Source organism: Ipomoea triloba, chromosome 8 (genome assembly GCF_003576645.1).
Source record: "Ipomoea triloba cultivar NCNSP0323 chromosome 8, ASM357664v1".
In the NCBI taxonomy this organism is placed as follows: domain Eukaryota; kingdom Viridiplantae; phylum Streptophyta; class Magnoliopsida; order Solanales; family Convolvulaceae; genus Ipomoea; species Ipomoea triloba.
Window position 1 is genome coordinate 4,504,965 of NC_044923.1, and position 23,135 is coordinate 4,528,099.

Consider the following 23,135-nt stretch of genomic DNA (forward strand, 5'->3'; position numbering starts at 1 on the left):
AAGTTTTTATCGGTTGTTGAGATAGTGTCCTATAGTATTGTGTATATATACTTATATGTTACTAGCTAGAAGATGACAGGTGCTGAAGCGTAACAACAATACTTGTTTTAAGGGTTTGCACTTGAACAATGTTTATTGAGTGGGTTGGAGGTGCATGGTAGTGCCCCATGGTATGATACTAGAGTAATTTTGTAAATGTACTACAAATTAGTGTTGCATGTAAATATGAAATATATAACATTGGATGTATTATATCACAATTAATAAATGAACTAATTCGCTCACATAGACTTAGGCACACTTACGAACCACACAAGTCTTGTGTTCTTCTTTCGTTTATATCTTTATTCTTGATTTCTTAGTTTCGTTTTGCCTAATACATAGTATTTATCCCATGCAAACTCAAAAACATTTTCAATTTACTTTTAGGTTGTACTTGGTACAAGAGATACTTGTACAGATCAATACCTTATATTTTTTCAAAATTAGGGAAAAAAAGTAATTTTCATTTCTAAGTTATAAGGTAATTATATAATTCACCTAATTGTTAGACATGCTCACTTTTCGCCTCTAAGCTATCATAGGCGTTGACTTTTTGGCCTTTTATTAACTTTCCGTCTCTAAGCTATACTAACATTGCAAATTTCGTCCCTAATGTTTTGTTAATAAAGGGACAAAAGTGTAACACCAATGGTAGCTTAGGGACGAAAAAGTGAGCACAATCAATAATTATGAAAAATGCTACAGTTATCTTATAACTTATGAATGAAAAGGGTATTTTTAAAAAAAAAAATATTATAAATTGGGTCAAAAATATCTTCTTCTTTTTTATTTAGCAAAATACTCTTTGAGGTAAGTAAGTGACTATATGCCACTTTTTTAGAAGCATTAATTTGATGCTTTTCTAAAATGAGTTTTTGATGTAGACTAAAGTCTTTAAATTAAATAATAAAACGAATTTTATAATATGGTATTTATTAATCCATTCAAACAATTTCCAAAAAAATCATTTTTTATATTCTTTCTAAAAATGGAGCATTTGATATCTTAATTACTAGGGCCAGAAAATCATTAAAAACTATTTTTCCATTTTCATGAAAGGATAGGTTGTAAAAGGACAGCAACTATATTTGGATCTGGAACAAAAGTTGGAACTATTGGAAAAAAGGATTTTATATTAAAATTAAATGGATAAATTCTACTCTACATGATTAAATACATTTTCAAATTAAAATTCTACTAAATATATCCCTATTTTACTTTTTATCCTATTATTATTGATTGATAATTAATTTTAAAAGATGGCTTGGCTATTTTTTTCTTCTTGTTTCATTCATCTTTTAGTCATCAATGCTAATAATACGATGAAAGTATGTATTTTTTTTTTATTTTATGAATTTTACAATATTGTGTGTGCTTTGTAGAGTTTCACATTGTGCTTTGTTAGAGGTATATATTAGTACATTTTACCCTCCTATATTCCTCTAGCAAAACATAATGTACTATTTTATAAAGTATACAATACTAAAAAGTTTGTTATGTTTATGAAAGAGTTAAAACCGGCTAACATCCCTCTACTATTATAATGTATCTAAATAAGTTTTTAACTTTTGTTGTTTGAAAACTTAAAGTTTTTAACTTTAAAATTGAAAGAATTACATTATCAATTACCAAAAAGTTACCAATTATCATCTTCTGTCAATTACATATAATACTTTTTTTTTTAATCACCGAATGTTACGTACTAAGTAAACCTTATGAGAAGTAAATTGTACTAGACGGATTATGTGCAACAGACGGACTAAGAGGGTGTTAAGAAAGAATGAAACTCATGATTTTCAGATATAAAAATTATGATATCAGATTCTTGGTACTCTTTTTGAGCTACATGTATCATTTTCTTTAAATTAAAATTAGTAAGTTGAATTTTCTTTAGTTTTTATTTGAGCAAATACCAATTTTGATGTCACGAGTATTAGCAAAATGACAGTTTTGGTCAACATGTTTAATTCTCATCAATTTTCATAATCGAATATTGTTTTAGTAAATTTTCATCTACGACTATTGTTTTAGTGCCAAACTTCATCACGCGGGCACCACTTCATTTAAGACATATCGAAATATGAAATTATTAAGGGTACATTCGTCATTTTCAAATTAAGACCCCAATTTGAGCATGAATACACTGATTTAAGCCTTAAGATCCATTCTAATTCGCAGTTTTTCTCCTTAAATTAAGGTTGAATGATGAGGAGAACTGCAAATTAAGATAGATTTTAGTGTTTAAAATTTCTATATTCATGCTCAAATTGCGATAAGTTGAAAAGGATGAAAATACCATTAAATTTTAAATTTTGACATGTTTTAAACGAAGAGGTGACTAACGTGATAAATTTTGACACTAAAACAATACGCGTGAATGAAATATGGTACTAAAACAATAATGGTAGACAAAAATTAATTTAAATGAAATATGTGAATCAAAATTATCATTTAATTAATACTGATTAGACTAGAATTGGTACTTGGTGTTTTTATTTTTAATGAGTTTTAAGAGAGAGAAGAAAACAGTACTGTATGAAGTGACCGGATGGGCAGATGAGCACTTCTGAAATCTAAGACTCTACCACCACCACCTCCTCCGCTCGCTACTGCTGACGACTGTAAAATGGTGGAAAAAGTAACTATGTTTTTGGATTTATTACTCTGACCTCACAGTCTCACCCTATTGGCTCTTTCTTCCCCACTAGATTCAAACCCATCTTTCTTCATTCTTCCCCTATTTTTATTCATTTCCTAAAACATTTCCCCTTTTTCTTTTTCTTCCTTTCTTGGGTCTCTCCCAAACCCCAATTATTCTTTGATTCAACTAGCTCGATCCACCCTATTTATGGGTTAAAGAAACAAGAAAACGGGCAATTTCAGTCAAGTTAGTCAGACCATCGACTTGATAATCACAAAGTTACGATTTTGACTTTCACCCGGAAAAAGCCTATTGATCTTCTTGCTGTGAGGCAGTCATTTATGAGCAACTTAGACTGATTCAGTCCTTATCTAGCAGGATTTATGACATGCACATTGTTGGGTAGTGTCTCAGGTAGAAGAGTCTATTGACCTTTTTGATGTAAGGCGGTCATCTATGAACAACCTAAACTGATTTAGTCCTTATCTAACAGGATTTATGACATGCACATTGTTGGGTAGGGACTGTAGGTTAAAAAACTCTGTGTCATGTACCTTTCTGGGTAAGAGTGAGGCGTTGTTCTAGTTGAATCCAAATTAATCTGGTAGCGGTGGAAATATCTGATGTTATATGTAAAAGAAAATATAATGATACTTCATAACTCTTATGACTATTCATTAAATAAGTGATTTGGATGGGAGTTAATTAAATAAAAGCTGGATTAATAAATGCAAATTTTAGTGAAAGTTTTAAAAATGTATTCCATATCTAAGGGTGGGTGGTTGGAATTATATCATTTTATGATACTTTGTTTGGGTTTAAGCTGGGTTTAAGACTTTAATAATTAATAATAATAGTTTAAGAAGACAAGTGTTTTGGAAAGATACTTATGCATATATAGTTATATTGGATAATAATATACTGTATACAGAAAATGTGTTATATATACACACACAGATCCCTATGGAATGAAGGGGGTTGCTCGCTGAAACTCATTCTCTTTGCTTAGTTTAAAGCGACCAGTTTTGTTATTTTAGAGAGAGAGAGAGAGAGTTTGTGGAGGGGCTTTCATAGATAGAAGGGAAATGGGAGAGCATCTTCTCATCATCTTCTTCTTCTTCTGCAGCTAGACTACAAAAAAATCTTTGGTGAGTTCTGAGATAAAAATGATGATGATGAAGAAGATGATTTCTTTGTGTGTGCATATTTTGTGTGTGTTGAAGTGAAATGATTGCTGTATTTTTCGACCCAATGATTGAGTTTCTTCAATCCCAGGAAACACTTCTTGGAGCCCAAGGAAAGTAGGAGAGAGAGAAAAGATTTAAACTTCAGAAGCTATGAATGATAAGAACAGTAATGCTAATAATAATAACAATGAAAATAGCTGGCTGGGATTTTCTCTCTCACCCCACATGAAAATGGAGGTTTCTTCTCCTTCTTCTTCAACAACTGCAGCCATGGCTGCTCAAAGCTTCCACCTTTCTCCCTCTCTGTGCTATGGGGTGGGAGAAGCCTCTGCCTTTCATTTTCCTCTTCCAGTTATGCCCCTCAAGTCAGATGGTTCTCTTTGTATTATGCAGCCCCTCTCAAGATCCCACCCAAATGGTAAGCTTTGATTAATTTCCCTCTTTTTTGACTTGTTTTCCTTTTGGGGGTTGAAAAAAAATTGAATCTTGATGAATTTTAAATTTTTGTGTTTTGTAAAGGGATGGTGCCAAATGGCAGCCCAAAGTTGGAGGACTTTTTGGGAGGTGCAACAATGGGGGAGAATCATCAGTTTGGCAGCCATGAGAGGGAAGCCATGGCTCTAAGCTTAGACAGTATTTACTATCATAACCCTAATGACCCTCAAGAAGCTGCAAGGCATAGGGGTAGTTTGGACTTTCTTCAAGAACCCCAAACTCCCCATTCTTACTTCTCCACCCTACAATGCCATGATCTTTACCAAGAACCCCTTGATGGGGAGAATGAGCTGAAAAATTGGGTTTCTGTGGGGCCCTTTAGTGGTGGTGGTGGTGGTGGTCAACAGCCCTTTGACCACCACCCCACCACCACCACAATGGTGGGTGAGGGGGGTGGGGGGATGGGCTGCAATGAGTTACAGTCACTAAGCTTATCCATGAGCCCTGGCTCCCAATCTAGCTGTGTAACAGCTGCAAGGCAGATTTCCCCAACTGAGCTTGAATGTTGTGTAGCTATGGAGTCCAAGAAAAGGGCTTCCATGAAAGTGGTTCCAAAACAGCCTGTCCACAGAAAATCCATAGACACTTTTGGTCAAAGAACATCCCAGTACAGAGGGGTAACCAGGTCAGCTCCTTTGCTTTGAGCCTGCTTTTTTTTTGTGTTTTTAAGGTAATTTATTATAATGATGTTTTTGACCCTGTAATTATATATATCATGTGCACATGATTATTGTACCAGACATAGGTGGACTGGTAGGTATGAAGCACACTTGTGGGACAACAGTTGCAAGAAGGAGGGGCAGACTAGAAAAGGAAGGCAAGGTTAGTCATCAAACCAAAAAAATTAAAAAAAAAAAAACATTATAAGAAAAACTACAATCATTTTTGTACTCTTATTTGTTTGGATGCATTTGTTTCTGACTTCCAATTTGGCTCATACTATGCTTGGTCTGACCTTAAATCTGCACTTTTTTTGGCATGTTTACACTTGTTGGGGAAATGCCATTCAATAGTGTATTTGGGTAAGATTTTTTGTTTTCTCATATCTGTTTTTGAAGAATTAAAGTAATGTGCATTTCCAAATCTTGAAATTGAAAAATGATTTGGTTTGATGATCTTTAGGAGGTTATGATATGGAGGAGAAAGCTGCAAGAGCTTATGATCTTGCTGCACTTAAGTATTGGGGTCCCTCTACCCACATTAACTTCCCGGTATGATTTGATTCGATGGATATAATATGTGCTCGGTTTAAAGATCTGCATTGGGTTTTTGAGCTAATGAATGAAACAAAATCTTGTCTCTGGCAGCTGGAGAACTACCAGAAGGAACTCGAGGAGATGAAGAACATGACTCGCCAGGAATACGTTGCACACTTGAGAAGGTAGTTATATGTCGTAAAGGATAATGTTCGTGTTGTTCGCTGTGCTTAGCTTGTCCTTAGAGTCTAATGATGTTTCGTGTTTCCAGGAAAAGCAGTGGATTCTCCCGGGGTGCTTCTATATACCGCGGGGTGACAAGGTTTTAATTTGTTTCTGTCTTTTGTACAAGATTATCTCCTTGAATTATCGGTTTTTTGTTCTTAGAGTCTCGGTTTCTTTTTTGTGTTTAACAGGCACCATCAACACGGTCGCTGGCAGGCCCGAATAGGAAGAGTTGCAGGAAACAAAGACCTTTATCTCGGGACTTTCAGTAAGTCTACCTATGCGAGCTACTGTTATTGTTACTCTATGGATTTGTTGCTTTTTTATGGTTAAAACAAAAAAAAAATTATGAGTCCTTATATGTTAATTTGATAGGCACTCAGGAAGAAGCTGCAGAGGCTTATGATATTGCTGCAATCAAGTTCAGGGGAGTGAATGCTGTCACGAACTTTGACATATCTCGCTACGATGTGGACAAGATCATAGCGAGCAATACCCTGCCAACAGGGGAAGTAGCGAGGCGAAACAAGGAGATCAGAGAGCCCCCCGTGGAGGCTGCTGCGATCGAGTACAACAACATTGCCCCGCCCGAGGGAGGGGAGTGTGTTCAAGATGGGAGGGCCACCGCGAACGCATCAGACTGGAACATGATGCTGTACAGCTCGCCCCAGCAGCAGAACAGCGTGTCGCTGGAGGCCTTACAGGAGAAGGCATTGAGCATCGGGGGGGGCGGGTTCTCAGTGGCCCTGCACGATGTGTTTGGGAACGAGACGAGCCAGGGAGTCCTGCAGCAGCAGGACGAATCGAACAAGATGGACAGCCACATTTCGAACCCCTCGTCTTTGGTGACTAGCCTCGGCAGCTCGAGGGAAGCTAGCCCCGACAAGACGGGCGCCTCGATGGTGTTCACCGCGAAAACCAAGTTCTTGATTCCAGCAGGCAATGTAGCAGCAGCCTCCATGCCTCATCTGCCAGTCTATGCTGCCTGGAATGATACCTGAGCTCTCTGTGACTGTGTTTTTGCATGGGATGGAAAAGTGGCAATTATTGGTGGTGGCAAAAGGTGGAGAAGAAAAAGGGTGATGTAGGACTTTAGTTGGTTTTTTTAAAAGGTGTTAGTGGGGGGTGATAGTGGGAGGGGAATTAATGGAAAGACATTTGGGGTCCCAATTATCTGTCTGTAACCTAGTGATGTTGGAAACACTTTCAAGAAGGCTAACCCTTTTCCTATCTTCATTTTAGTTTTGGTCTATCTGCAAAAAATGGAGGGAATTGGGTTTCTCTGCAACAAAATTTTCATGTTTAAAACTATCAATCATCACTCAAATTACCCATGAAAGCCCCCCATGCCCCGGGCCGATATGATTCTGGATGACTGGTTAAATCACGGTGACTCAATGAACTGCCAAGACTCAGTCTTGTACCCTAATTCATAATTTACTATTCAAAAATTAACTGAGCTGTCTGTTCGGGTAAAAAAATTGTATTGGTAGTGGAGTGTTGTTGAGTGATTGAACATTTTGCCTTTTTCTTTTCTTCTCTTTTGGGTTCTGCAAAGTACAAAAATCAGCACAATGGCTTCTCAATAATGGAAAAACCCAAAAAAAAAAAAAAAAAAGAAGGGAGGGAGGTTAATACTTTGACCAAATCATGGAATGATCTCCAGCTCTCTCCTATCTGCTGCCCAACACCATCATTGCCATTCTCCTTTTCATTCCATTGAGCTTTCCCTAAAGCCAACATTCCCTCTCAATGATATCTATACATAAATTATTGAAGCAATGAAGATCCTAAATAATTTTTTTTAGGATTATACAACTACAATTTGAGGTTGTATAAATAAATTGAGTTTAATACCCATAAACTCTCATTGATACACTAGTCACTTTGTATGATATGAGATTCGCTATTTAAATGAGGCCAACTCTAGCTAAGTTTGTAGAACAATTGGTTTGACTCCCCGTGGGAGCTGTACTGGTCTTCTTAGCTTGAGCCAACCGGCTAAGGTCACAGGCTTCATCCAGAGCACACCTTCAAATAGCGATTGCGAGCGGTGATATGAAAAAAATACACTTTTTAGTACTATTGACTTCGTTACAATGTAGTATTTGTTCATATATATATTTTCTCAACCTACTAAAGCAAAAAATTACACTCTTTTTTTTTTTGAGGAAGAATTACACTCTTTTTAGTACTATTGACTCGTTACAATGTAATATATGTTCATATATATTTTCTCAACTTACTGGAGTACTATTGACTCAGAACCGTTTCTGAAGCAAAAAATTGCACTTTTTTTGTACTATATTGACTCCATTACACCCCACTAGAGATCAAACCTGTGACCTCTCACTTGAGAGAGTCATAGTTATGCTGCTTGACCACAAGTTTTTTGACAAAAATTAGTAAGGGAAATGCAATTTGAACACGATACACTTTTGGTTAGGGAAATGCAATTTGAACACGTCCACTCTTCCTAATCAAGGACCAAATTACTATCCATTTAAACGAATGCCTAACATCACTACAAAAGTTAACTCAAGAATAACAAGGTGATTTGAAATCATACCAGCACGTGTGTCAAAAGGCTTATGCAAGAAATTAGATGTATGTATTCATATTAACCCAGTGGTTGCCTTCTATAGTGAGTCACCGGCGACCGTTCGATGGTCGCCGGTGACTTTTGGGCCGGAATATGGTCGGAGTGTGCCGAAAATTTGGTCGGAATCCCAATGACCTATGATCACAGGTCATTAACAGGTTTATGGACTTTTTTGCATCAAAATACAATGTTGATGGGTTTAATTGTTATTTTAAAATGTTCAGGGGCCTAATTGACTCCTTAGCTAATGTTGGAGGGCTTATTTGACCCTTTTCCCAAAAAAAAATTGAATAACAGTACCTAATAGAACTCAAAATAACATATAAAATTATAATCGCGATACAATATCGATCAAGACTTTGATATTTATGAGGGGAGATTGTTGCATGAGAGGTGTAGTGGGATTCTTGTAGCTAGGGTTTAATGGATGATCATAATTAGTAATTCTACAAGTTTGTCTGCACCTTTACAAATCTTGACAGAAATGCTCTTCCACTTTGCTTTTGTGACGTTTTGTACCTAAAAGCACTTTCATGTCTTAATGTGCCACTTATTACCTACTATATATATAAACTAATAATAACCAATTTACAACTTACAACCTCGCACGTGTATTCACCTCTACCACAAATCAAATAATTATTTTTCGGAAAGCGTCAAATTTGTCCCCTAATTCCAACAAATGATATAATTAGATATTCTTTTAAATGCTCCAATAAGTTCACTTAAATCAGTAAAATGGTAGTGTAATTAATCAGCGCACCTTAAATTTTAAAATGATTCATCTTAAATTAGAAAGTGACGCACCTTAATCTATAAAAAAGTGAATCTTAAACTATAAAATTACGCACCTTTAGCTTTGAACCTAGGCAAAATTACCATAATGCCACTGCTTTTTTATTATTTAAATTTGTCTTCATTCTAGATTGTTGATTTTGGCAAGATCAATGGCTGAGATTTCACCTCATTGTTTACTTTGGATGAGAACCAATGACAGTCGTCAACTTGTTCAGATCTAACGGATCATATGTAATTTTTTAAAACAAGATGCGACGATATTTTTGTAAATAACTCAAATTTGGTGCAACTAACATGTGTTAAAAGCGCAAGTAACTGGTGTAAGTGTTTAAGTAAAATCATTTAAAAGTGCAACTATTTTTTCACTTAATAGTGTAAGTAATTTACATTTTCACATTGGTGCACCTAATGATAATGTCTTTCACATTGATACACTTAATGATAACATTTAAAATTGTGTTTCTGATCCGTTAGATCTAGACAGATGGACGGTTGTAATGGGTTCTCATTCTTTTCCTGAGCCAAAAGCAATATGCAGTGGTTGTCGTCGTCGACTATAGGTGACTTTTTTTTTAATACTTTTTACAAAAAAATATTATTTTAAAAAATTAAAATTTTAAAAATAAAAATTACATAATTAACATTCACATAAGTATTAGGACACCACATGTTAGTGTAATTAGTGCTATTACTGCTATATCAGTGATAATATGTTGAATATATAATAATAGGATATAATTGCACTAATTTGGAGATATAAAGAGCCTTATTTGGAGTTTTTTAAAATTATAGTTACATTATTTGTTGAAATTAGGAGATGAATTTGACACTTTTTTAATAAATAAATCGTCAAATATTTACCATTTTTTAAATTTAAAAAAAATGCTTTGATTGGGACGATGGTGGAATCTCCATTAACAAAAAGACAATCCAGAAAAGCAGGGGGAAGAACTGTACTGATACAGTAAAATTTTCACCATACATTTCGTTGTAACACATCACATAAAGAGAATATCTATTATCCACAGCGCAAAAGATTATGCTAACTAACAAAATAAATAGTAGAAGAATAACTCATACTAGGATTGTCGATTGTTTTTCTGGGTGTAACTCATGGTTTTCATCGTTGAACACTACTCTTTCTCAACCTGTTAATCAATACAGCTTCTATTGAGGCTTGATCTCATGACTTTTGATATGAGAGAATCACTACATGTCATCTGAGCACAACGTGCCTGTCAATATTTGTATATATTTCCTTAATTTGGAATGCAAAGAATGGAGAATAAGAATTAGAAAATTGACATAAACACAATCTTAACTTCGATGTGTCTTTGCTTTTCAATTAATTTTTTTTTGCCCATATCCTAGTTAAATGGTCGGCGAAACATGTGATTAGATAAAAAATAATAATAATAAAATTTTTCCCTGCATCCACTCTTATTCAATCTCCGTATAATGACCTCCTTCAAAATTTTAGACTATGATCTTCTATGTAGAGTTTTAATAAAACCACACTTCTTTCTTCGTAGACTATAAATTCAAGAAAGATATAATCCTTAGTGTTGACACAAATAATAGCTGAAATTATTGGCACAACAATATTAAATAAAGATTATAATATTTTAAAAAATAAAATCTGCATGGAGGTATTACGTATGAGATGGACCATGGAGAAAGACAAAGTGGTCACCTTGGGCGATATTATATTGATCCCATAATCATGATGTTATTGTTCCATCCTTATCATGTCGTACATTTGTTGGCCATAATTGCACATACTTTTTGGTTTAATGTTTGACAATACAACAATTAATTACTCTCTTCCATTCCATTCCATTTCTTCTTCTTCTTTTTTTTTTTTTTAAAAAAAAATTGTTCATAATTTTTAGTATGTTGAAAAATATTACTACGTATTATATTTAAAAAAATAATATTTTTAATTTCTTACATTTTATTTACTAGGAAAAAGAGTCAAATAAGTCAAACTTTACCTGAAAAGTCAATTAGGTCCCTAAACTTTTAAAAAGTGCAATTACACCCCGTAACATGTTATATCGGGACAATGAAGTCCAATAGCCGGTAATTGACTTGCTATTACAAGTCATTCCTATTCCGGTAAAAGAATAATAAGTTTTATAATTACTAAAAGATTTTATTCCAATAATAAGATAAGAAAACTAAACAAACAAACATGATAATAGATATCAAAACTCATAGTAAAAGGTAAAAATCCCAGCAAAACACACCCTATGTTACCCCAAAAATTGTCCGTCCAATTTGCTACTAGGGATCTAGTATGTTTATCTAAATTTTCATAACCAATATGGCAATTCTATGAAAATAGGAACTTGAAGAAAGAGTACGTACCAAGTTAAACTTAAATGGAGAAAATAAATGATGAATTAGTATAGTTATGTAAAATTGTCTCATATATGAGACGTGTAATAGTTTTTAGATATATTCTAATTTTTAAATAAAAAAATATTTTAATAGAGTTATAAAAGTATTACATTTTAACTAAAAAGTATTATACGTTTAACATCTAACATAAAACAGTTTTACGCAAGATTTTCATAGTGAATATGCATTTTTGCTACACAATAATTTATATTTATTTCATATTTTTGTGTAACCTAAGTTTACAATGGTTGCCAAGTATCTTGTGGTTTGATGACATCACTATTATCATTCCAAACGAAAAGTTGTTGGCATATGTTGTTGGATAGAAATTACTAGATAAGTTAGATTGTATTTTTTTAAAAAAAAAAAAACTTTACAACCGTTTAAAATAATTTTCTACTTTTGCCCTGCTTCTTTGAAACAGAAAGCAATTATTGAATAATACTAGTTTTGTCAGGCTAGCTTGGCTAGTAAGAAAATATTGTTTTCATTTTCTAATTTTACAAGAGTATATATATATATATATATATATATATATATATATGTTCAATACAACTCTTTTTTTTTTTTTGAATAGTACTGACTCTGAGAACCTATTGAAGCCCACGAATCAGTATTGCCTCCACTGAGACTCGAACCCACCACCTCCCGTATAAAGGGAAGGGTTCAATACAACTCTTAAATGTGCTAATCAATTACTTTTTTATAGACCCCAAACAACATGTTCGTGGTCTCTCTTTCAACTTTTCACTTGAGTTTAGTTTTAATACCAAATTGAAATATGTGTTTAATCTCAGATCTTAGATTAATAAAGTCAAACATCCGACCTGTCTCACATATTAGGACTCTATATTCTAACCTACTGAAGCACAAAGAGTCAACAATCGCCGCTCGAACCCACCACTTTTCATGTGGGAGTGTAAACCGGGTGCCACTAGATCACAAGGTCTTTGGCAGTACTCTATATTCTAAGTATTCTAGAATTCATTTTTCTCTCCCTATATTATTAGGATTAGGAATATTACCATTTACCATTTCTATTATGACTAAGACTCTTTGTATCCTTATAAATACATCTCTCCATCATGTACTTCACGTCATCATGATTGATCAAAGATAATTCCTAAAACTATTATTCTCATATGATATTAGTAGACCAAACTCTACATGACTACAAATCCTACCAAAAAAAAAAAAACATTGTAGCTGCCCATCGATGACACCACCTCCTCTTCTCGCATCATCTTCGATATTGTCTATCCAACCATAGCATCAATAAATACCCTACAAACAGCTCATCACTTTATCTCCATTAAACATACTTCCTCAAACTAGCTGTTATGGAAGACTCAACTTGCTCACTTTCTCCATGGTCAAAGTCTTAGTGGATATGTTGATGGCACGTTACCTTGCTCGACTTCATTTATTAAGGCTTCGGATGAGTGTTCAATAGTAGTCGCGCTCCGACTGAGTGTTCTGTTGTAGCCGCGCTCTGGATGAGTTTTCCGTTGTAGGCTTCTAGCTGCGCTCCTGATGAGTGTTTTGTTGTAGTTAGTTGTGTTCCGGATGAGTGTTCCGTTACAGTTGCACTCAGAATGAGTGTTCCATTGTAGTTGCGCACTAGATGAATGTTCTGTTGTAAATGCGCTCCAGATGAGTGTTTTGTTGTAGTTGCGCTCCGAATGAGTGTTCTGTTGTAGTTGCGCTTACTCTAGATAATTCATCTTGATGCTCTTTAAACCTTATCAAATATCATATAACCTTTTTCACTATTCACCAACTTTTGAAGGAGGTAACATGGAGATAGAAGGGAACACTCCAAACATGTATAATCGATTAGGTCATTGGGTAAGAGAGAGTAGAGTGTGTGTAGTGGTCAAAAAGAATGCGACATTAGTGGGAAAAAATGGAAAGCAAATAGGGATACTTCTAATCTATGGATACTAGCTTAGCTAAAAGGTAAAAATAATGCTGATTTGATATTTGATTTTTAGTCAAAATTAATTATTACTCTTTGTGGGTTGTAGACAGCTTGTTCTTATACAATACAGCACAATTACACTCTAAATTGTTGTCTTTTTTGTGCACGAGGAGATGGACATAATAATTAATCCATCAACCACTTCTTTTGTCAATATCTTCTTCTTTTATTTATTTATTATACCGCCAAATTAGCATTGTATGCTCTATAATGTCGTTAATTTTAATTGTTTTTTAAAGGGATATTTTGATCATTATATTTGTTATTTTACTAATTTAGATGAAAGTATCAAAATGTCTCTTTTTAATTTCACTTTTAGAAAAAGGCATCGAATGAGAAGACATTAGACCTTCTACATTTGTGAATTTTACACTGTTTTTTAGACAATTAATGCTTAGTTGGAAGAAAGAGAGGGAATAGAGAGAGTATGTGAGGTTGTCTTGCAAATTTGAATTTTTGCAGTGACAGTGGGGCCGCTGTGAGAGGAGAGAAGCGCCTCACGTAGCGTGAGGCGCAACTCTCGCGCCTAGGCGGGTGCGTTTTTTTTTTTTTTTTTTTTATACATATTTGATTTTTTTTCTTTTTCCTCCCCACTCATTTTCTTTTTTCTAGTCATACCTAAAATCTCCTCAAAAATCGATCACTATTGAGGAAGGCCTTAGGGAGTTTATTGTCTTTTTAATCTTCATCGAGCAATGTTTGTTGGTAGTCAATGTGTAATAGTTTTGATGAGATAAGATTTCAAGTAAAAAAAATAAAAATTATACGGAGTATATTTTAATTTATGAGTTTAAATTTCTTTTAAAATAACTTAACATTTGCGATAAACGATTCTCTTACTATCTAAAATAGATATTTTATAAGTTACATGAAATGGTACGATATAATCTTGTGATCTATTCGACTTGACAATAACTTTTTAATAAATCCCATCATACTATTTGCACTGTTGAATATCTCTCCTAAGGGCTTAAGTATTATCTTATGGCCTATGAGGATATAGTCCAACAACTAATGAAATTTGACACGGGTGATATTTACATTTACGAAATAACGTAACACTAGAAAGATTATATTGTAAGCGGCAGCTTCAATCAAAAAGATGGTGACAATAATCAAACTCAGATCATGATATTATTTTAGTATGAAAATCATACTAATACAAGTTCCACCCATTCAACCACCCTTTATAACACTTTTTTTGAATATATTTATAGGGTAATGTTCCTATGAGAACCAACCTCTCCATGAGTCAATGTGAACCAATCTGAGGCATCAAAAAAATAAATCTATAGATGAGATTAATTGGGGGAATTAAGAATGCGCATGTGCATATATTAAGCATACATGCAGATTAAACATGTGTTGTATGAAATATATAGACATGCTTAATATGCACACATTATACTGCTTCATATTCACATGCGCGTTTTTAATTCTCTTAGTTAATTGCATATATACATCTATTTTTTAATGCACCAGATTTGTTTTCATGAACTCACAGAGAAGTTAATTCTCATATATATGTGTGTAACTTTTTTTCTACTACAATAAGAACCAAAGTAGTAATCTCATCAGAAGCTAACAAGGATGAAAATTGTACTTTTCCTACACTTTACTTTACAGGACAATTACATACAAAGAAATGAGTATTGCTACACTCTCCTTCCAAAATTACTTCTTAAATTTTATCCTAATATGTAATTATTCTATTAGATTTTTTTAATATATAATTAATGATCGCATACTTTCTTTTAATGATATCTTTTTATCTTGATTATAGCTCAATTCTTGAATAACTAATAAATATAAAGAATTTTTTTTTAAAAAATCGTATAAATAATCTTACACCAGATATTGACGTGACATTGTCGGCAAAATTAAGAAGGTAAAACGACATTTTCTTTGTTAACCAAACTGAACCATAAGGACCACTTTGACAAAAAGATGTAATCTTTTTTGTACATCTCTAAATATCACATGTTGAAACAATTAAGAAGATTTGCCAACAAAAATCAGAGGTAAAAACGAAGGAAAAAACAAGAAAACTCAGATTGTACCTACCATATATACGTGAAGGACATGGGGACAATAATATGGTACCAAAATGTTGTTTCATTTTCAGAGGATTTACAGATGAGGATTGAGGGGAGATGATTTATAATTGCATATATGTTGTTCCCTGTAGAGGCTCCTTGTTTCCTGCTTTGAAACTGTCTTTCTTTCATTATTTTTCTTTTTTATTCATTTGAAGGTCCCTTTCCTGTGCCCATTTCAAACCCCAAATCACGTGAAATCTCAGAAAGCAGACCAAACATTTTTGTTTTGTTTTGGTTTTTTTTTTTAATAAAAATAAATTGAATGCTTTCGTTTGGAGTAAGGTGACATTATTGTTTTCTAACCAAAGAAAGAAATGGGCTATCATTATTCCCACATTATTATTGTCTTGTTTCCATGTAAAATTTAAGGGAAAAAAAAAAACACAAAATGGTAAATTATAACCACAGAAATAGTCAAAAAGTGCTATCCTGAAATGCATTTTGGGTGAAACTGACCTTGTGGCCTAACTGGCAAAGGACCACAAGGAGGTAAACTAGCCTAGTTGTCCATAATTAACCGACTCAAATCTCAAACCACCTCTCATCCCGCTTTATGACCTTAGCTAGCAAAAGACCACAAAGAGGTTTCAGTCTAGATTACTAATATCTGACTGATTCAAACCAAGAATGTCAACATATAGCTAACTCTCACAAAGAATTGAATTTGGAATATTGTATTTACCAAGACAAATAGTCCCGAAAGAAAGTGGTCATAGTAATTTTTTTCATTTCCTCTAATAAAATCAGAGCATGTAACAAGTTAACAACAAGTAATATTATAGTTATATAGAACTTCCACAAATTACCCAGAAGTTTTATTGGTTGCTATATAAGATGTTTATCCTAGAGGTAAATGAATGTTTCATCAATGGTATAGGCAATGAAATCTTTGAATGTTACATGTAATAAGAATTTTTGGATGTTGAGTTGAAACAAAACAATGATAAAAGAAAGTAGAACCACAGCCTAGTATAGGATATGTAAGACACAACAACATCCTAGGGAGTCAATTGAAACTCTAGTTCATTTATGGAGGGTGGAATTTATTATTATTATTATTAATTATTTTTTGTGAAGAATGAAATTTGCAGTTACTTCTGTAAAATTCAAGTTCATTTATGGAGCTTGGAGTTAGATTTCTATCATAAATAGTGAGTCACTGTCACAATTTATTTTTTTGTTGCCCCACTGGCCCATGTCGTGGGTAGCCATTAAAATTGCACAACCACCAAACATCAATTTAGTTGTTTTTCTTTTTTATTTTTTACCCACAAAAGTCAAAATTTTCTTATTCTCAGATCTTTATTTTTCTGCTTGAGAGGATATTGAAATGTTAAATTACAGTAACTCGGTGACTCGACTAAAACAATAAGGTGCACACAAAGAACCCATCACATTGAGTACCTATTGAGAAATTGAAGCTTGAATTTTTGATATACTAACCTAAAGTCAAAAACCATTGCCACTTGATTACAAAGACTTTGGCAGTATCAATTTTGTTATTGAGGCATCAATTACCAACGATCAAAATGAAAATAGTTTAATTTTTTAAACTAAGTTCTCATATTTGGGCCAAGGACCTTGTGGTCCAGTGGCATCAAACCCATCCTTTTATATGGGAGGTGGTGGGTTCGAGCCTCAGTGGAGTCAATACTGACTCTTGTGCTTCAATAGATTGAGAAATTAGTTATGAACAGATACTGCATTGTAATAGAGTTTTTTTTGTTAGACCATGAGGGGTTTTGAGCAGGCCTTAACTGTAGGAGACACATTTAAGCGCATATGTAATAGAGTTTTTTTTGTTAGACCATGAGGGGTTTTGAGCAGGCCTTAACTGTAGGAGACACATTTAAGCGCATACCATACTCAGACTAATTCTCATTCGTACCGGCCCAGCCCAATTAAGGAGCAAAGTGCTAGCCAGATTGATTTTTCCATACAAGGAGTTCGAACTCCCGACGTCTCTTAAGGGACAATAGTACACGTAATTAACTAGAAAAATATAAAATATAATTAGACTATTGAATTAAAAAATAATAATTAGACTATTGAATTAAAAAAATAATTAACTCATTAAACACGTTAAAACACGAGCAATTAAACCAAATATTCATTGTTCAAATAATCATCTGGTAATTAGCCATTTACTATTCTCCCCTTTGTTGCTAAACATATCAAATACTGAGGCTACCTAAGCCCAGTATTTGATCTTCAAAAAAAAAATCAAATACTGGGCTTTGGTAGCCTCAGCTTAGGTTGCATGGGCTATTGACGATGAGAAGCCTATGGGCTACTTTTCTATATAGGCCATTAAAGCCCACTCTAAACAAGAGGGGTTGTTATGCCGTGGACCCAGGTCCACCTTGCAAGGTGGACCTGGGTCTACATACACATACACTATACTCTATAATCTACATTCACACTTTGTAAACTCCACATTCACACATTACAGGATTATATGATACTCTACATTCACACTTTGTAAACTCCACATTCACACATTACAGGATTATATGATACTCTACATTCACACTTTGTAAACTCCACATTCACACATTACAAGATTATATGTTTAGTAACTATATTACCACTGTTATGCATTCACACAATCAAAATTCTATATTCACAAGTCCTATATTCCATATTCACAACTTGAGAACTCCACATTTACACATTACAGAGCTACAAGTTGCTAGAACTTCTTAACTCTATTACAGATTCACACATGCATAACTCTACATACACGATTTCTATACTCCATATTCACCATTTGCAACCTCCACATTCACACATTACAGGGCTCCAAGTTGCTAGAACTTCTTAACTCTATTACAGATTCACACATGCATAACTCTACATTCACGATTTCTATACTCCATATTCACAATTTGAAACCTCCACATTCACACATTTATGGGCAACTCTACATTCACACAATCATAAATCTACATTCACAATTTCTATACTCTAAATTCACACTTTGAAACTTCTACATTCACACATTTTTGGACAACTCTATATTCAACAATATGTTTATTAATTATTTTTTTTTAAAAAAAAAAAAAAGACAAAAACGACGTAGTTTTGGACCCAGGTCCACCTTGCAAGGTGGACCTGGGTCCACGGCATAATTTGCCAAACAGGAGTTTGACATGTGAACTGGTTAAGATTTTAGTCGGTTTTTTTTTTTTTTTTTTTTTTTTCACAAATTTTAGTCGGTTGTTATGACAAATAAATTATTTATTCATTACTTTTTTTGAAACATTGATTTTTTATAATGTAGTATATGTTCTATATTTTTGGAATGATATCAGAGGTTCTAAATAATAGTTGACTCTTCATTACCCATCTATTTAAGGATCAATTTGACTAATTTGGTTCACATGCATGAAATAAAGAGAATAAAAATTGAGATTATTTTTCCTAACTTAAGAAAGTTTAGATCACTACATTCCGTTAAAAACTATTTACCAAACACCTCCATAATATTTTGCAACCTTGGAAAGCCCCTTCCACAAGCAACCTCTGCACAAGTTTCTCCCCAGAGGATTTTACGTAGGACATTGTCAAAATTTTCATTCTACTTTACTAAATGTGTCTTCATAATGCAGAAAAGTTTTCTTTGGATAAACACAAGGTAAAGTACAAGGATTAAGGAAGAGGAAAAGCATCAGGTTCTGCAATAATATAATATAATCACTTGCCAGTAATCTGTGGTTTTTGTCTTCTAAAAGTAGTCAAACTCACATGCACAAAAATTCCCAGTTTAAATAATTATGTTATAAGTAAATTACTGAGCAAAACTCTGTAAATGTCTTGCATAAACAATTTATGGACTGACAGTTTTCTAGGAAGGAAACTTGGAATATTTGATCTATAAAGACTGCTGCTTTCTTTGCTGTGTTTATCCAAGTAGCCAGTTGATGAATTTGGCCTCTGTGGAATTTAAGCAAGTATTTGATGCTCTCAGAATAGTACTATCCATGGAATTTGGTGCTTTTTGCTGGGCAGTTTTGGCTACCCTTTCTCAGAATATTTAACGAAATTAGATTCCCAGACTAATTCTAAGCCCCCAAAATCCTTACTCAAGAGTCGCTGGAGAAGGTAAATCGCGATCTTGAGCCTTATGGGGTTGTTTCGAGTACTTGTTATTGGCATCTGTTAAAAATATATTTCTGCAATAGGTGTAAGGGATCTTCTTTCACCACCATTGCTAGAAGCTCCAAAAATGTTTTGTTAACCATGATTTAGATCAAGATTATGTTTGATTAGTTTGGAAGAAGTGGAAATTAATTACTCTTTGTTTTTTTGGTACAAAAGGGAAAAAAGAAAGGGGAATCTGCTTTCTAATTGGCTTCTTATCCAATGCCTTTCACTTCATCCTTTTCTAACTTTATGCTCTCAAAGTTTCATACTTTTCATGTCTCTGGTGATTACTCATTGCACCAGAATTCATCCTAGGATTTGTTCTTACCCAGAATGTTTTAGATTCTATGCCTGTTTCATTATCTGTATTGATACTGTGCTGAGAGATTTCATTTCCTTGATTTAACCTTAACCCTCCTTTCCCCAGTCCTATAAAGCTGCCTGGTTATTTTCTTTATAGTTTGAGTCCTGCAAGATATTACCTTCAGTTCTGTTATATTAGCTCTTCCAATTTAATACAAAATGGGAACTGAGGATAATCAGCCTATTAGTGGAATTCACTATCCATCACGTTCGAATCCGGTTAATGTGGTGTCCAAGATTCCTGCATTTTGGAATCAAGACTCCTGCATTGCCATTAAGGTATAAACTTTTGCTCTGAGATCCTCCAGTTAATCCTACTATGAAGTGAATTATATTATTTGTTGCATAATGTTGTAGAGTGTTGAAGGGGGAGCCCCAAAAGATCCATCTGGAGATGTTTTCGAATGTTCGAAAGAACGAGGTGAAAAGAAACATAAGATGGGGCAAAACGATGACAGTGCGAGATGGAAGAGTAGCGGGGAGCCTCGAAAGGAAAATTATGTTCATGTGAGGGCTAAAAGAGGCCAGGCAACAAACAGTCACAGCCTTGCAGAAAGGGTAATAACCTCCATTTCACCTTTTTCTTGCCAGAAAATATACTATGAAAGGCTTGATTTCCTCAAAGAATTGCAGGTTAGGAGAGAAAAAATCAGTGAAAGAATGAGACTGCTTCAAGAACTAGTCCCAGGCTGCAATAAGGTAGTAACTGGATTTTTATTTTTATTTTTTTTGGTCTTATCGAATTGCGTGTTGAAACTTGCTGATTCGATTCGTAGATTGCTGGGAAAGCGGTGATGCTCGACGAGATTATTAAGTATGTGCAGTCACTCCAGCAACAGGTTGAGGTATATTTGTGTTCTCAGTTCTGCAGCCTTAAATTAGCAGAACCATTCTGTTGTTGTTTTCGATTGTTTCCGACCATTTTCCTTGCTTTCATGGTTTTATAGTTCCTGTCAATGAAGCTTGCAGCTGTGAATCCAGAGATGAATCTTGATGCTGAGCAGATATTATCCAATGATGTGAGTGATAATATGTTAATATATCAATCTGCATTCTTCCTTTTGTATTGTAGAAAGAACATTGAAGTTTAATTTATCTGCAATTCTCTTCTGTCAAGATCTTTCTGCCAGGATTGAATATTTCCCACAGATCTTTCACTTGCATCCCAGGCTCAACCCTATTGCATGCTTTACCTCAGGTATAATCAAAGCGTATTTGATCACTGTCCCGCAGGGCTAACTCAGTTGATTCGACTGGTTACCCAAAACTTTAGTGACAGGGAATCCCTGTATCTGATCATTGTCCCGCGGGCTAGCTTAGTTGATTCGACTGATCACCCTAAACTTCAGTGATAGGGAATTTGGAGGCCATTAGGAGACATTAACAGATGAGAAATTTAACTCCTCTAGCAGCTTTCTTGGGCAGGGATTCTGGGAGCTGCTTAGGATTAGTCTGACGTATCATTAGTTTTAGAGCTTCTTTTGCTCAAAACAGCATTGATAAAGATTACAAAAGTTTTGTTTTTTCATGCAGAATGTATGGGACAATGACCTGCAGAGTATTCTCCAAAAGGGATTTGATTCCATGAGTAGTAGGGGACCAAATGATAGGTGACAACTATGATTTAGCTTGTTTAGTAATCAGTAGTGCGGTCAAAGATGAAATACTTATCAAAAGGTGTTGATTGAAATGAAATGAAGTTAAGTCGTTTAAGTATAAGGTTGAAATTTAAAACTATGAAAGTTGTATATGTTGTTTTTGCTTACAAAGTCCTAATTCTAATAATGAAGTAACATTTCAGATTTCATGTATGATGTACATCAAGAAAGACTTTGATCTTATTCAAGAATATAATATAAGGGACTAAAATGCAATAATGATCCTAGAAAGCAAAAAATGTGTATTATATTGTTGGGAAACTAGGGAATATTTTAACATGTGAAGCTACTATACCTTAATTACATCCAACTATAACTTCTTTGATTTGCGGGAAAAGTCCGTATCCACTATTCGAATGTATACTTAGGTATTTAAGTGAAACTCGTCTTGTAACTCTAGCCAATAAAAGATCACAATGAAATAAACCAGCATAAGTTGTTTATAACTAATCAACTCAAATTAAGAAGGCCAAAAGTATAACTATAATTTCTCACTATACTATACTAGTATAGTAGTATACTACACTAAAAATAGAACATAGTTAACCATATCCAAACCTTGTGATCATCTATTGCCAAAAGAGAAATGCTTACAAAAATAACATAACAAAATCCTATCTCCTAGGCCCTAGCAAAGTAACAACCTATTGTGATAAATAGCCCAAACTTATGTCGTGAACTTAGTTGTAATTCCAACCCTATGTGCAAAACCAAATAAATACTCTCCCAAACAATTCCTCATAGCTCATCCAACTACAACAATTCTTAGTTAGCCAAGCACACTACCATCAACATTAATTTTAATGGCTAAATCATTCGACTTGTCCCATTTAATGATAACCTTTCACTTAAGTTTAGCCCTATGTTTAGCCATGTTATTTCACAACACTTAATTAGAGTTAGTAATAGTAATAACAGGTAAAAGATAAATATACCATACCATTATGAATCCATTTTTTTAATGAAAACTTCTGCATGATTGTTACAATTAAGGTTACAAATTTTCAAATTTTATACGTCATCATGTAGTAAAATATCATCCTTTTTTTTTTAAGCAAACAAACGATAACACTATATTAAAACGGGAGAGATTAAGCCAAGAATACAAGAGGATAGATCGAGATCCCATTCCCTTAGATCAATTTGAGAGCTTATAGCTTTTTTTTTAACTTGTTGCACATGATCTTTTTAGTGCGGTTTACCTCTCCTATGTACTTTGCGGGCTATTAAACAAAAGCATAGTTTACCTAATGCACACACTCGAGTAGTACCTACAGTTTTTTCTTGTCACAAATTTTC

General features: G+C 34.0%; 2 protein-coding genes across 3 annotated transcripts; both read left to right on the forward strand.

The window, feature by feature from the left end:
* Positions 1 to 3,652: 3,652 nt before the first annotated feature.
* On the forward strand, positions 3,653 to 7,113 carry LOC116028011 (AP2-like ethylene-responsive transcription factor ANT). The gene is made up of 10 exons (XM_031269811.1): positions 3,653 to 3,831; positions 3,959 to 4,288; positions 4,390 to 4,990; positions 5,105 to 5,187; positions 5,379 to 5,387; positions 5,488 to 5,576; positions 5,673 to 5,746; positions 5,833 to 5,883; positions 5,978 to 6,054; positions 6,162 to 7,113. Exons 2-10 carry the CDS (start codon positions 4,021 to 4,023, stop codon positions 6,785 to 6,787), a joined length of 1,878 nt encoding a protein of 625 aa, XP_031125671.1. The 5' UTR covers positions 3,653 to 3,831; positions 3,959 to 4,020; the 3' UTR covers positions 6,788 to 7,113.
* Positions 7,114 to 20,207: 13,094 nt separating this feature from the next.
* LOC116027981 (transcription factor bHLH74-like) lies at positions 20,208 to 21,915 on the forward strand. 2 transcript variants are annotated; one of them, XM_031269783.1, is made up of 7 exons: positions 20,208 to 20,457; positions 20,536 to 20,736; positions 20,812 to 20,877; positions 20,955 to 21,017; positions 21,126 to 21,197; positions 21,296 to 21,376; positions 21,712 to 21,915. In XM_031269783.1, the coding sequence occupies exons 1-7, from the start codon at positions 20,338 to 20,340 to the stop codon at positions 21,790 to 21,792; spliced, it is 684 nt and encodes a 227-aa protein (XP_031125643.1). In that variant the 5' UTR covers positions 20,208 to 20,337; the 3' UTR covers positions 21,793 to 21,915. The 2 variants fall into 2 exon arrangements, with proteins under 2 accessions (XP_031125643.1, XP_031125642.1); XM_031269782.1 differs by having other exon boundaries at positions 20,212 to 20,457; positions 20,955 to 21,023.
* The last annotated feature ends 1,220 nt before the right edge of the window (positions 21,916 to 23,135 follow it).

Excerpts from the sequence above, each read along its gene's own strand:
- LOC116027981 (XM_031269782.1), top strand. The coding sequence starts at position 20,338 with ATGGGAACTGAGGATAATCAGCCTATTAGTGGAATTCACTATCCATCA. Across the intron at positions 20,458-20,535 it reads ACTCCTGCATTGCCATTAAG|AGTGTTGAAGGGGGAGCCCC; the intron begins GTATAAACTTTT and ends ATAATGTTGTAG. Across the intron at positions 21,024-21,125 it reads CACTCCAGCAACAGGTTGAG|TTCCTGTCAATGAAGCTTGC; the intron begins GTATATTTGTGT and ends ATGGTTTTATAG.
- LOC116028011 (XM_031269811.1), top strand. The coding sequence starts at position 4,021 with ATGAATGATAAGAACAGTAATGCTAATAATAATAACAATGAAAATAGC. Across the intron at positions 5,884-5,977 it reads ATATACCGCGGGGTGACAAG|GCACCATCAACACGGTCGCT; the intron begins GTTTTAATTTGT and ends TGTGTTTAACAG. Across the intron at positions 6,055-6,161 it reads CCTTTATCTCGGGACTTTCA|GCACTCAGGAAGAAGCTGCA; the intron begins GTAAGTCTACCT and ends TTAATTTGATAG.